The sequence below is a fragment of the Ruditapes philippinarum genome, unplaced genomic scaffold (assembly GCF_026571515.1).
Source record: "Ruditapes philippinarum isolate M1 unplaced genomic scaffold, ASM2657151v2 ctg5968_1_1_1_1, whole genome shotgun sequence".
Lineage (NCBI taxonomy): Eukaryota > Metazoa > Mollusca > Bivalvia > Venerida > Veneridae > Ruditapes > Ruditapes philippinarum.
Genome location: NW_026863255.1, coordinates 182,456 through 196,132, shown reverse-complemented (window position 1 = coordinate 196,132; position 13,677 = coordinate 182,456). Strand labels below are relative to the sequence as shown.

At 32.7% G+C, this 13,677-nt stretch overlaps 1 protein-coding gene across 8 annotated transcripts in view; it reads right to left on the bottom strand.

Annotated features, from left to right (window-relative positions):
* LOC132721628 (proto-oncogene vav-like) overlaps positions 1 to 13,677 on the bottom strand; it is a 77,263-nt gene that overhangs the window by 12,640 nt on the left and 50,946 nt on the right. For 6 of the 8 annotated variants that reach the window (XR_009624489.1, XM_060705952.1, XM_060705950.1 and 3 more), the window contains 5 exons: positions 11,233 to 11,342; positions 9,348 to 9,469; positions 7,527 to 7,607; positions 6,803 to 6,981; positions 295 to 455 (listed from right to left, as the gene is read on the bottom strand). Coding sequence is in view for 7 of the 8 variants with exons in the window: in XM_060705952.1 (XP_060561935.1) it covers positions 295 to 455; positions 6,803 to 6,981; positions 7,527 to 7,607; positions 9,348 to 9,469; positions 11,233 to 11,342 (653 nt within the window). In the remaining variant the exon portion in view is untranslated. Of the gene's footprint in view, positions 1 to 294; positions 456 to 1,925; positions 2,060 to 4,892; positions 5,006 to 6,802; positions 6,982 to 7,526; positions 7,608 to 9,347; positions 9,470 to 11,232; positions 11,343 to 13,677 lie in introns of all 8 variants that reach the window. The other 2 variants (XM_060705953.1, XM_060705951.1) reach the window with 2 other exon arrangements.

Below are 13,677 nucleotides of genomic sequence, written 5' to 3'. Positions count from 1 at the left end.
GATCATGACTTTTTTGATCTTAGTTAAATAAACGCTTATTAGAAATTTATATAACATCAGAAGAGACAAACTATGGTAAAGTTATTACTTTAAGGAATGGAAATCACTGAACAAATTTTATAAATAAATTGTTTTTTATTTTAGGATTAAACATTCTAGCATGCATTGTAATACTCACAACATCACAAATATTAAACAACAACTAGAACAACTAAACAGAAACAAACAATTTTTTTTTTATTGTAAAACAAGATTATTTTTTTTTTCATTTTGAACGTTTATTTTCAAACTTACCAATCCATTTGTTCTAAACAATCTGACCTATTTATGTCTTTACTCAAAGTTGTGTTAACAGAACCGAATTTGACTTTATTTGTCCCACGTTGTATAACAACTGGTATGTATCCTGAATCTGGCATGGCGGGTCGTCGGGCTCGCTTTGACTGTTTGTTGTACTATGTTAAATCAAAGTAAAACTCTCTAAGAAACCATCAGTCATAATACTTCCCTCAGTGTAGATATATGGTTGACAAAATATGGCTGATCATATATGACTGTGAATGTATGACAATGATCATATATGACCAACCAAATAAGACACTGATTATAGTTGACCAATCATATATGACACTGATTATGACACTGATTATTGATGACCAACCATATATGACACCAACCATATATGACAGCCCATATAGGACACTGATCATAATTATGACCAACCATATATGACCAACCATATTCTGCACCTAAGTTGTTTTCATTAGAGAGATAACTGTTTTAGTTAGAACACTAACTAGCCAGAGTCATGCATAGGAGAGGTGGAAGTTTTCAGTGTTTTACAAGATGAAGTTCAATGATAATAATCATGTACATAAAGAAGTCATTCAAGATGAAAACAATCATTCATTGGATACATTCCAGTTGTCATAGCAACAGAATCACTATATAAACCAGTTTGCAGTTGTTGTTTTTTTTCTTCTTCTATTTTCACTTTCCTATATACGTATAGCCCCGAGTTTACTCTATGTTAAAATATACAGTGTAACTTCTGAAAGCCGAACACCTGTGGGACTAGCCAAAAAGTTCGAAATTTGGAAGTTTCCGGAATTCAGAAGTTTGGAATTATCTGAGACATAGTAGAAAGAAAAAGTAGAAACATTAAACATCAATTGTTTATGTAAGACATGGTGAAAAAAAATATGAAACTAAATATATTTATAAAATGGCAAAATTATATGACTTTTAAAAAGTTTATAACTTAATATGCATATTAAATTTCTTTAACACCTATAACTGACTTTGTTTAAACAAAAGCATAATGTAAAATTATTTAGTAAATTTCATGTTGTACCAGCTATTTACCTGTAATTTTTATTTTTCATCATGTTATACTTCTCATTTTTAATATTCACACTGTAATCAAGTGTTTGACAATTGGTTGACAGGGGTTGTAATCTATGGATTTTGGAAGTAAATTATAATTGATATAACCGAAATTTAACAAGAAAATCGTTAGAATTCAGATTTTAGAAGTTCCGGAATTCAGAAGTATTCATTACATAGAAAACAAAAGAATTTTGGGACCCTGAAAAATGTTTGGATTTCAGAAGTTTCCCGATTTTAGAACTTCCGGAATTCAGAAGTTACACTGTAAACAAAATGTATTGATCCATTTAATATTTGGAAAATCATTAAATTTTAAAAATAATAAATCATGAAAATGATGGACACTCCCCCGCCCCCCTTCTACCAAAAACATCCAAACAATTTGAGTTAGGATATCCCAAAGAAGTCATTGAAGAATACTTTTTTTGAATACTTTTTTTTACTATAAAAAAGTTTTTTCCCCTGCACTGTCAAATGTTCTGATAAAAACAACTGGTCAGTGTGTTCCCATTATCTCCGGTCTGCGATTTACTCACCATTCATATTGACTATAATCATGCCCGTCTGGAACATTTACATAGCCAACTGGTTTACACGGTGAAGGTATCTGAGAGGTACGGTGTCTGCCAGAAAATTCCCAGTCTAGATAGGAAGGGGCACGCCGCGGGGGCTGAATAGAGATTACAATAACCATGCAAGTTAACTCAGTACAAAAATCACTATATTGGTTCTACAAAGTGCCCCCTGGTCACATTTCATAACAAATGCCTACCCCCCCCCCCCCCCCCCCAAGTCATAGATTATAAAAACCCTGTTACTGGCTCTGTTACATCCATTCCAACCAGGCTCTACAGTCCGGGCGACCAGCTTGCAAATTAATTGTTCAAAAAACTGATAATGGTTCAAAAATTGAAGCTGGACCAGCCCATTCAAGTCAAATTCCCAATATTTTGGTTATTTTATCCATTAACCTGGTGAACTTGTGTACTGGATTAGCTTTTTTCTGAATCTGTAAAGTCTATTTGAAGTTTGAGGGAATTCATTATCAAACTACTTAAAGTATAAAGCCTGGTCAATTTGCACAGATATGCCAAAAAAGGTTCTATACCCGGTGACAAAGGTTAATCACCTCAGAATTCAGCAGGATAATGGTTAAATGAAGGACGGAATCTGTTTCTGAGCACTTTTAGAACCAATATGGTATTTCACTAAACTACATGCAAGAGTGATGAAAGTTTTCATGTTTTATCACATTCCCATGTACAAGATTGTATGCATTGAAAGTATGTATTTATATCTAACAATCATAAATATAAAATTTCAATGTACATATATTTACAATACTTCCATAATACTTTATTTTTTAAAATACTGAAAGATTTCAATACAATCCTTTCATATATACTTCAATAAATTTTTTGTAAGTAAAATATTTCCAAAGATACACTGATAAACCTTTTGTAAGTACACTCCTTCCATAGATACACTTATAAACATGTTATAAATGTAATACTTCCATAGATACACTTATAAACATGTTATAAATGTAATACTACCATAGATACATTGCTTAATCCCTTATAAATGTAATACTTCCATAGATACATGGTAAACCCCTTATATATGTAGCACTTCCATAGATACATACCCCTTATATATGTAACACTTCCATAGATACATTGGTAAACCCCTTATAAATGTAATATTTCCATAGATACATTACTAAACCCCTTATAAATGTAACACTTCCATAGATACATTGGTAAACCCTTTATAAATGTAATATTTCCATAGACACATTACTAAACCCCTTCTATATGTAACACTTCCATAGATACATTGGTAAACCCCTTCTAAATGTAATACTTCCATAGATACATTACTAAACCCCTTACAAATGTAACACTTCCATAGATACATTGGTAAACCCCTTATAAATGTAATACTTCAAGTGATACATTACTAAACCCCTTATAAGTGTAATATTTCGAAAGATACACTGTTTTCCTGGAATTTTAATCACCAGTGCAGATATCAAACTGCTTTCCTTGAATCTAGGCAACAAGTGTAGTTACCAAACATGTTTGCCTGGAATCAAGGCGCTAAGGGCAGAAACCAAACATGTTTGCCTGGAATCAAGGCGCTAAGGGCAGAAACCAAACATGTTTGCCTGGAATCAAGGCGCTAGGGGAGAAACCAAACATGTTTGCCTGGAATCAAGGCGCTAAGGGCAGAAACCAAACATGTTTCCCTGGAATCAAGGCGCTAAGGGCAGAAACCAAACATGTTTGCCTGGAATCAAGGCGCTAAGGGCAGAAACCAAACATGTTTCCCTGGAATCAAGGCGCTAAGGGCAGAAACCAAACATGTTTGCCTGGAATCAAGGTGACAAGGCAGAAACCAAACATGTTTTGCCTGGAATTAAGGTGATAAGGGCAAAAACCAAACATGTTTTCCTGGAATCTTTAACAATCTGTGCAGATACCAAACTTCTTTCCTGGAATCTATATCTACAGTTTTTTTTCCCTAAAACAATTGCAAAATCTTTACATATATCATTTAAACCAACATTTCAGGACAAAATGCACATTCTGTGAAAATGTTCACATGCAAAATGTATGAAAGTGAAATAAGACTAAAAGAGAGGAAAAAATGTCAGAGGGAAAAATGTCAGAGTGAGTCTTACTACATCTTTAATACAAGCCAGAAAAATCAATGCCATAACAAAAGATTAAAAGTAAAACATTTACATTCACTTTATAATATGTTTCAATAAATAACTACTAAATCACACTGTGTATACAACTATATACAATTATTTCTGTCCACATATTTCATCATTTTATAAACTTATTAATACATAATATTTTAACCATTAACATCTAAGAATCAAATAAAAAAGTTCAGTTATATTACAAGAAATGACATTAAAATACAAATTTTCCCGGCATATTGTTTCTTAAGCCTTTCACCTGATGAACATGTAATACGTTTGCCCAACCTTGATATAGGAACAGTTCAATTCAAGTAGATTTCATAATCAAAATATAAAACCTTGAGCTCACAACAGTATAGAGCCTGGTCAGACTGCACAAATGCGCAAGCCGGCCTGGCTCTGCACTAGTGGTAAAGACAAATCACTTTCATTTCCAGCAGGTCATGGGCTAGTGTGACTAGAATCTGTAGGTCACATGTTATTTGAGTGTGAAAATCAGTCATCTAAGTTTTGCCAAGAGTTACTAAAATACTTCTATTCTTAGTTTTTCTATTCACTTTGTTTCTTAAATCAGCATCAATCCTACCAAACTAGTTGTTATTGGACAATTCATGATGATATATGTGGCATCAATTCTATAATTCATGTTAACCGTAGTTCTATTATTAATGTTAAAATTAAAATACAACACATGTTAACAATCAAACATGCACAACAAAAAGGGCACAACATTTAGTGTTTTTTTTTTCTCTCTTTTTTTTTTGGCTAACATGCTGTCCTGACATACCATGGGAAGACAGCAAGGTCAATCTGAGGTCGTGTTGTTGCCCCGGCAACCTGACCTTGTATTAGGACATGACCTGGTCTTGAAATATGGGCCTCCTCATAAGACGGTCTTATCTATGAGCAAATACAATAAAATATTTTATGTCTTATCTATGGGCAAATACAATAAAATATTTTATGTCTTATCTATGAGCAAATACAATAAAATATTTTATGTCTTATCTATGGGCAAATACAATAAAATATTTTATGTCTTATCTATGGGCAAATACAATAAAATATTTTATGTCTTATCTATGGGCAAATACAATAAAATATTTCATGTTTAAAGTTAACACTGTTAAAACCCTGTTAGAACTATGTTCTTTAAAATTTATCTCACCAACATGTGTTTGTAAAACACAATGACTCTGTCTTGAATCTATTAACTACATTCTTGTGAAAAAATATTGGGGATAGTCTTACAATATAAAACCAAGCAGTAAGAATGCATAAATACATTATTACTGACAATGAATCCTACAACAATACAGAGACATTAAAGCTTGGTGTTCACCTTTCCAATGTGAAGATATAGGGAATATCAACAACTAACAATCACACTCCTACCAATACTAGAACAAGGTGTTTGCCCTTCCACAGTGAAGATATAGAGATTATCAACAACTAACAATCACACTCCTACCTATACTAAAACAAGGTGTTTGCCCTTCCACAGTGAAGATATAGAAAATATCAACAACTAACAATTACACTCCCATTATACCATTATATACTAGAACAAGGTGTTTGCCCTTCCACAGTGAAGATATAAAAAATATCAACATGTAACAATCACACTCCCATTATAACATTTAATACTGGAACAAGGTGTTTGCCCTTCCACAGTGAAGATATATAAAATATCAACATGTAACAATTACACTCCCATTATACCATTAAATACTTGAACAAGGTGTTTGCCCTTCCTCAGTGAAGATATAGAAAATATCAACATGTTACAATTACACTCCATCCTATACCATTAAATACTGGATCAAGGTGTTTGCCCTTCCTCAGTGAAGATATAGAAAATATCAACATGTAACCATTACACTCCCATTATAAAATTTAATACTGGAACAAGGTGTTTGCCCTTCCACAGTGAGGATATAGAAAATATCAACAAGTAATAATTACACTCCATCACAAGGCATTTGTCATTCCACAGTGAAGATATAGAAAATATCAACATGTAACCATTACACTCCCATTATACCATTAAATACTGGAACAAGGTGTTTGCCCTTCCACAGTGAAGATATAGAAAATATCAACATGTAACAATTACACTCCCATTATACCATTTAATACTTGAACAAGGTGTTTGCCCTTCCACAGTGAAGATATAGAAAATATCAACATGTAACAATTACACTCCCATAATACCATTTAATACTTGAACAAGGTATTTGCCCTTCTTCAGTGAAGATATAGAAAATATCAACGTGTTATAATTACACTATATCCAAAACTAAAACCTTTGTTAGCCTTGCCAGACACTACTTATGTTTTAGAAACATATTAAAGTCATTACAAAGAAACAGCTAGTCTATAATAAAACAAACAAACAGAATTCACTCTTATCATACCTCATCATTCTGTATTAAACAAAGATAAAAATATAAACATAAAATACATAGCTTATCAATACATTACAATAACAGATACAAGTAAACATATTTTTACCTTTGACCATAATTTTTTTGTTTCTAGTTAAAACATAATGGATCATTTTCAATTGACAGAACTAATACAGCAAATATATCCCTATAACTTCTGATTTAAATCCAAGACAACAAAAATTGTTCTTGTATTACATATTGTCTGACGTGTTATATTTAGACAGGCTGGTACCCACTTTGAACTCACCTGTCTTACTTCCTCTACAAATTGAGACGGGAACCAGCCGTCTTGATCATCACATTTTCCTCTCCACCAATCATGTTCTTTCTGTGTAACTTCTATAATCGCGTTGACTTTGAACAATAGTGCTTTCCGTGGCCGAGGATTTGGTTCTCCTACATATTCTACTTTGGCCTTGTATTTTTCTATCGAATGATAAAACATAATTTAGCTGGGTCACGACAAAACCAACATAGTGCGTTTGCGACCAGCATGGATCCAGACCAGCCTGCACATGTGCACAGTCTGATCAGGATCCATGCTGTTCGCTATCAGTTTCACTACTTATTATAGGGTCTGTAAGCGAACAGCATGGATCCTGATCAGACTGTGCGGATGCACAGGCTGGTGATCCATGCTGGTCGCAAACGCACTATGTTGGTTTTGTAATTACGCGGCTCATATTTTAAAGAAATGATTACACAATGAAATATTTATCTGTAACTCTGTATCAATAAAGTATCATACATGGTCATATCTGAAACTTTCAAGAATAAAAAAAACACGGTAACACAACCCTTCGAAAGAAGTATACTTTAATCACTGGGCATAAACTTGTCCTGTATCATGTATGACAGACAAAATACTGAATCTTTTACTTATTTACAAAGCTATATTAGTGCATGGATTGACAGTTATTTTGAAGTTGAGTTTAAATGACTTAAACATATATATAATGTCATTTACAAACCTCTTCTATGTGGGGTAACAGGGGGTGTCTGTTCTTGCTTCTTTTTACCAATACATTCTTTATGTACACACATACCAGTGACTGAAACATAATATATATACAAAATGACCAAATATTATATCCACCAGAATAAAAACATTGATAATATCTGGGTAATGCCATCAGTATACTGTCAGGTCAATGTGTATAATGTCAGGTCAATATGTATAATGTCAGGTCAATATGTATATAGTCAAGTCAATGTGTAAAATGTTAGGTCAATATGTATAATGTCAGGTCAAAGTGTATAATGTCAGATCAATATGTGTAATGTCAGGTCAATATGTATAATGTCAGGTCAATATGTATAATGTCAGGTCAATGTGTATAATGCCAGGTCAATGTGTATAATGTCAGGACAATGTGTATAATGTCAGGACAATGTGTATAATGTCAGGTCAATGTGTATAATGTCAGGTCAATGTGTATAATGTCAGGTCAATGTGTATAATGTCAGGTCAATGTGTATAATGTCAGGTCAATGTGTATAATGTCAGGTCAATGTGTATAATGTCAGGACAATGTGTATAATGTCAGGACAATGTGTATAATGTCAGGACAATGTGTATAATGTCAGGTCAATGTGTATAATGTCAGGTCAATGTGCATTATGCCAGGTCAATGTGTATAATGTCAGGACAATGTGTATAATGTCAGGTCAATGTGTATAATGTCAGGTCAATGTGTATAATGTCAGGTCAATATGTATAATATCAGGTCAGTATGTATAATGTCAGGTCAATATGTATAATGTCAAGTCAATATGTATAATGTCAGGTCAATAAGTATAATGTCAGGTCAAAGTGTATATTGTTAGGTCAACCTGTATAATGTTGGGTAAACTGGAATCAAGTCAGGTCAATGTGTATCAAGCCAGGTCAATTTGTATCAAGTTTGAAATGTGAACATTCAAAAGATTGCCTTAAAAACTCTGTGATATTTATTTGCTAGAGTCCATGTAAGAAAGTTAGTCCCATCTATTCTTTAAGTAATTTAATTATTGAATCTTCATATGTGTTACTTATAACTGATAGACAAATAGACTAGGGTATTTGGTAAACATGTATGCCACCAGGCACTGACTGATGTCAATAAAGCTTGACCTATTCACTAAGTTATATGAGGGGTGATTGCTGAAGAAAAATTATTAACACAATGAATTCTAATACGTCTTTTCTTCTTATCAGACAAAATGTAAATTAGTAAGCTATCACTATTTGATGGAGCTAAAAATGATTAAACTTGCCAATAATGGTTGATCAAAGATACATAACCAATAATCCAAACTCCATTAAAAGTAACAGAACCACTAAAAGTATCTCTAAAAAGATATCAGTCCATAAATAAAGGCCAGACAAGTAGAAGTGTAAAAAATCTATTATAAGCATCAGTCATCTTGACCTTGTGGTGAACCAAAACTCCGTCGGAAGTTAGAGGACCATTCAAGGTATAACTCAATCAAATATAAAAGACATCTGTAAATAAATAAAATCAGGAAAAGCTTAAGGGTAAAAATCTATTTTAGCAAAGGTTACTTGATCTTGAGCCCATTCCTGCATAAAAAATTTCAAATTTCTCATGGTATATATCTACAGACAATGACCTTGACTTTGAACCCAGTAACCCAAAACTTCATCCAAAGGAAGAGGATCACCAAAGGTCAGTTCCTACATAATATGAATGCTGCAATGAATGGTACAGGCAGAACTTGAGATATATCCAACTTGCAAGTTTAGGGGGGGGGATGTATAAAAAGACAATTTTTATCTACAGACAACTTACCTGGGCATTTATACCCCTGAAAGAAGACACCACGAAGGAGCTTTCCACAAATATCACAGACCTTGGGTTCACTAAATGTTGTCATTATAAAATTCTTGCCTGCTGCTGGCTGTGTATTATCCCTGTAGGTAATCAACAATCAAGTTAAAACAAGTATAACTGAATAACATTATCCCTGTAAATTTAGGTAATCAACAATCAAGTTAAAACAAGTATAACTGAATAACATTAAGTTAAAACTGTAAATTTAGGTAATCAACAATCAAGTTAAAACAAGTATAACTGAATAACATTATCCCTGTAAATTTGGGTAATCAACAATCAAGTTAAAACAAGTATAACTGAATAACATAAAACATTGTATACTATGACTTAATCTTTACACTCTTTATATGATAGGGTATTGTGTTACCTGTACAAGAATACTGTTACCTGTACAAGAATACTGTCACCTGTACAAGAATACTGTTACCTGTACAAGAATACTGTTACATGTACAAGAATACTGTTACCTGTACAAGAATACTGTTACATGTACAAGAATACTGTTACATGTACAAGAATACTGTTACATGTACAAGAATACAGTTACCTGTACAAGAATACTGTTACATGTACAAGAATACAGTTACATGTACAAGAATACAGTTACCTGTACAAGAATACTGTTACATGTACAAGAATACTGTTACCTGTACAAGAATAGTTTTACCTGTACATGAATACTGTTACCTATACAAGAATACTGTTAACTGTACAAGAATAGTTTTACCTGTACAAGAATACTGTTACCTGTACAAGAATAGTTTTACCTGTACAAGAATAGTTTTACCTGTACAAGAATAGTTTTACCTGTACAAGAATAGTTTTACCTGTACAAGAATAGTTTTACCTGTACAAGAATACTTTTACCTGTACAAGAATACTGTTACCTGTACAAGAATACTGTTACCTGTACAAGAATACAGTTAACTGTACAAGAATAGTTTTACCTGTACAAGAATACTGTCACCTGTACAAGAATAGTTTTACCTGTACAAGAATAGTTTAACCTGTACAAGAATAGTTTTACCTGTACAAGAATAGTTTTACCTGTACAAGAATAGTTTAACCTGTACAAGAATAGTTTTACCTGTACAAGAATAGTTTACCTGTACAAGAATAGTTTTACCTGTACAAGAATAGTTTTACCTGTACAAGAATAGTTTTACCTGTACAAGAATAGTATTACCTGTACAAGAATAGTTTTACCTGTACAAGAATAGTATTACCTGTACAAGGGTTTTGTGTTTTAAGTATGGCTAAAAGGATACTACACAGATAAATTAAACTATTGCTTTGTTTGTTTCTTTTTGGTGGATTTAAAGTCACATTTAACTGCAAGGTCACATTGTGACTTTCCAGTTTTATTGGTGGAAAAGACCACAGATTGTAATTCAGGCACAATGGGGCACCAGAGTAGAATCACTGACCTTCCGCATGTTAGCTGGATAGAATCTTGCCATGATTAAATCCAGAGTTCCTGATATGATTCATACCCACTGCCATCAAGGACAAGTGATTTACAGTTGGCAACTTTGACCTCATGGCAATGAAGGCTACAATTATTGAAGTAAATCCATCCATGAACACTGAATACGATACTACTCTTAACTATATGAACATAAGATATCCGACAACTGCCCAATATACTCAACTACTGTCCAATATATGTTCATTGGATACTCGACTACTGTCCAATATATGAACATTGGATACTCAACTACTGTCCAATATATGAACATTGGATACAAAACTTTCTGCCCACTATATGAATATTTAAGATTCTTGTGAGCCAATTCTCTTGATATCATAACTCAGTACAAAATGGTTGGTAAAAACTTACAATGCAAGATTGATTGCCTCTATCCATTTGTTTTTAATTTCCTCAGTTTTTGCGAAGAAGGTGTATGCCATTGAATTGTCTTGCTTTACAATTTGGAACGAGCAATTCCACTGAAATTTATATAAATATGAATTAATGTATTAAAAGACACTGACAACTGGTTCTGAACCAGAAGACAGAAATTTTGTTTTTTTCTAGACTTATATAAATGTACATTGTCTTGACACATACTGGAAAATCATTTATTATATACAACATAATTCACATACATGTATAATTATGTATGGCAAGTATATTTAATGTTTTGATATATTAACAATTTAACATTAATAATACCTTCAGCCTTATTCTCTGTACAATAAAATACAGACCATGTTAAGCTTTAACCTCTAAATGTGACCAGAGGTGCATCAGTACTAAGGGTGTAGTACTTAAGTACCAGTACCAGTACTTGGCAAATTTTGCAGTACCATTACCAGTACAAGTACTAGATTTTAGCTCGGTACTGCAGTACCAGCACTTTTTTTGGTGAAGTAATTAAGTATCAGTACCATTACTTTTATATATTCATCAAAGTTTGAATAAATACAGTGTCAAACAAATAATTGCAAATATTATTCAGCAAAGAAATAAAATCATAATTTACTTTAAAGTTAACATATTAACAACTTTATAGTTTTAACATACTTTTTACAAACAATATTTACAACATATATTCATGTCATATCTAACCAGTTTATTAACCAGTCAACTGTATAAATACAATGCAAACATCTTTCATTTAAAACACAACAGTCTTTTGTTGCCTTTCACACCTTCACACCTCTGTTTAATTTATACCAAAGTAAATAACAACTTTTTATGGTGCTAACAATATCACTTTTTTCACTTGAAATGGGATTAATTAGAATAGAAGAAATTAATTAGTGTTTATTTTGCTCTTTTACTAGTAAATACAAAGTAATAAAAGATTTTAATAAGGATATTTTAGGGTAAAGAGTTATTGAGTCTGTTTATCTTAATTTAATTTTTACTTAAAGTCTTTGGTGCTTTTTATGATGAATACTATGTTAACAGTTGAAGGAATATTGCAGCAAATTATCTTTAGATTTGATAGCTTACTTTTTCACCAAAATAAAATATAGTTAATGTAATTTACAGCTATATTTTATGAGAAAAATTGATGCTATTTTTAATTTTTATCAAAACCAAAAGTACTGGGTAATGCAGTAGCAGTACCACTTTTTAAGACAGTAATGCAGTACCAGTACCAGTAGTAGCAAAATTTTGTAAGAGTAATTCAGTATCAGTACCAGTACTTGCAAAATCGCTGCAGTACGTACTGCAGTACCAGTACCAGTAATGCAGCTCTGAATGTGACCTTGAGCTTGCTGTTAGGGGTATGGGTGAAGCACATGACAAATTATCATAATATGTTGATCACTTCTGAAAACTTAATTTCAAAATTCTTTCATGAATGGAAAAGTTGCAAACCAGGCACAAAATAAGCCCTATAACAGACTATGTTAAGCTTTAACCTCGGAGTGCAACTTTGACCTTAAAGGTAGGCACTGGGGTCTAAGTGTTGTGCATGAAATATTGTCTTATTATTGTTAACATTTCTGCCAAGTTATTTCAGATGAAAAAGTTATGAAGGTGACTGGAAATACAACTTTATTAATCTACTGTCTAACTTGCTCATGCTACCATGTGTATTAAGCAACTTTTTTCTTAGGCATAAAAAAAAATAGAAGTGTTTCTGGTGGCGAGGCGAAAAAAAGTAGGGTCGGTAGGTCGGACTTTTTTTTTTTTTTTTTAGTCAATCAACGATTGTAGATATGTCAGATACAGATTATATGTACTTTAAATTATATTCTATAGCATATAAAAGTACTTAAAATGTTAGACTACCAAACCTAGTCTTCAATATTTTATTTTGAAATAAATTTTACCAATGGCATGACTCGACTTTCGTTTTCATTTTTTTTATTCTTACCGAACAACTGGCTTCAATTTTAATATTATCACTCTTAACATGACCATGCACGTCCGAAAAATGTTTTGAGCTGTTTTGCTGTGGTCTATTAATTTGATTTCCTGTTTTGCCAAACTATGATCGTATTTTTAAAGAAAATCGCCAGCAGTAACACTTCGGCTGCTTGTTGTGCCGCCATATTAGCCTGTGCGCGTTAATACGTAATTGGAACCCGAATCGTCTGTGCCTCACATCGTTGTCGACTCGCAATACTAAAACCCGTCTTCGGTAATGGCACCATTTTTTTTTTGTTCATCGATAAAAAACTTTGGGTCGGCGCTAAAAAATAGGGTCGGTAGGGCCACCGGAAACACAACATTTTTTTTTTTAGGCCTTATGCGACCACTTTTAATTCCCCCAATCATTTTCTCTATAAATCTTTTATGTATAAAGCGACTTTTGCTCAATGC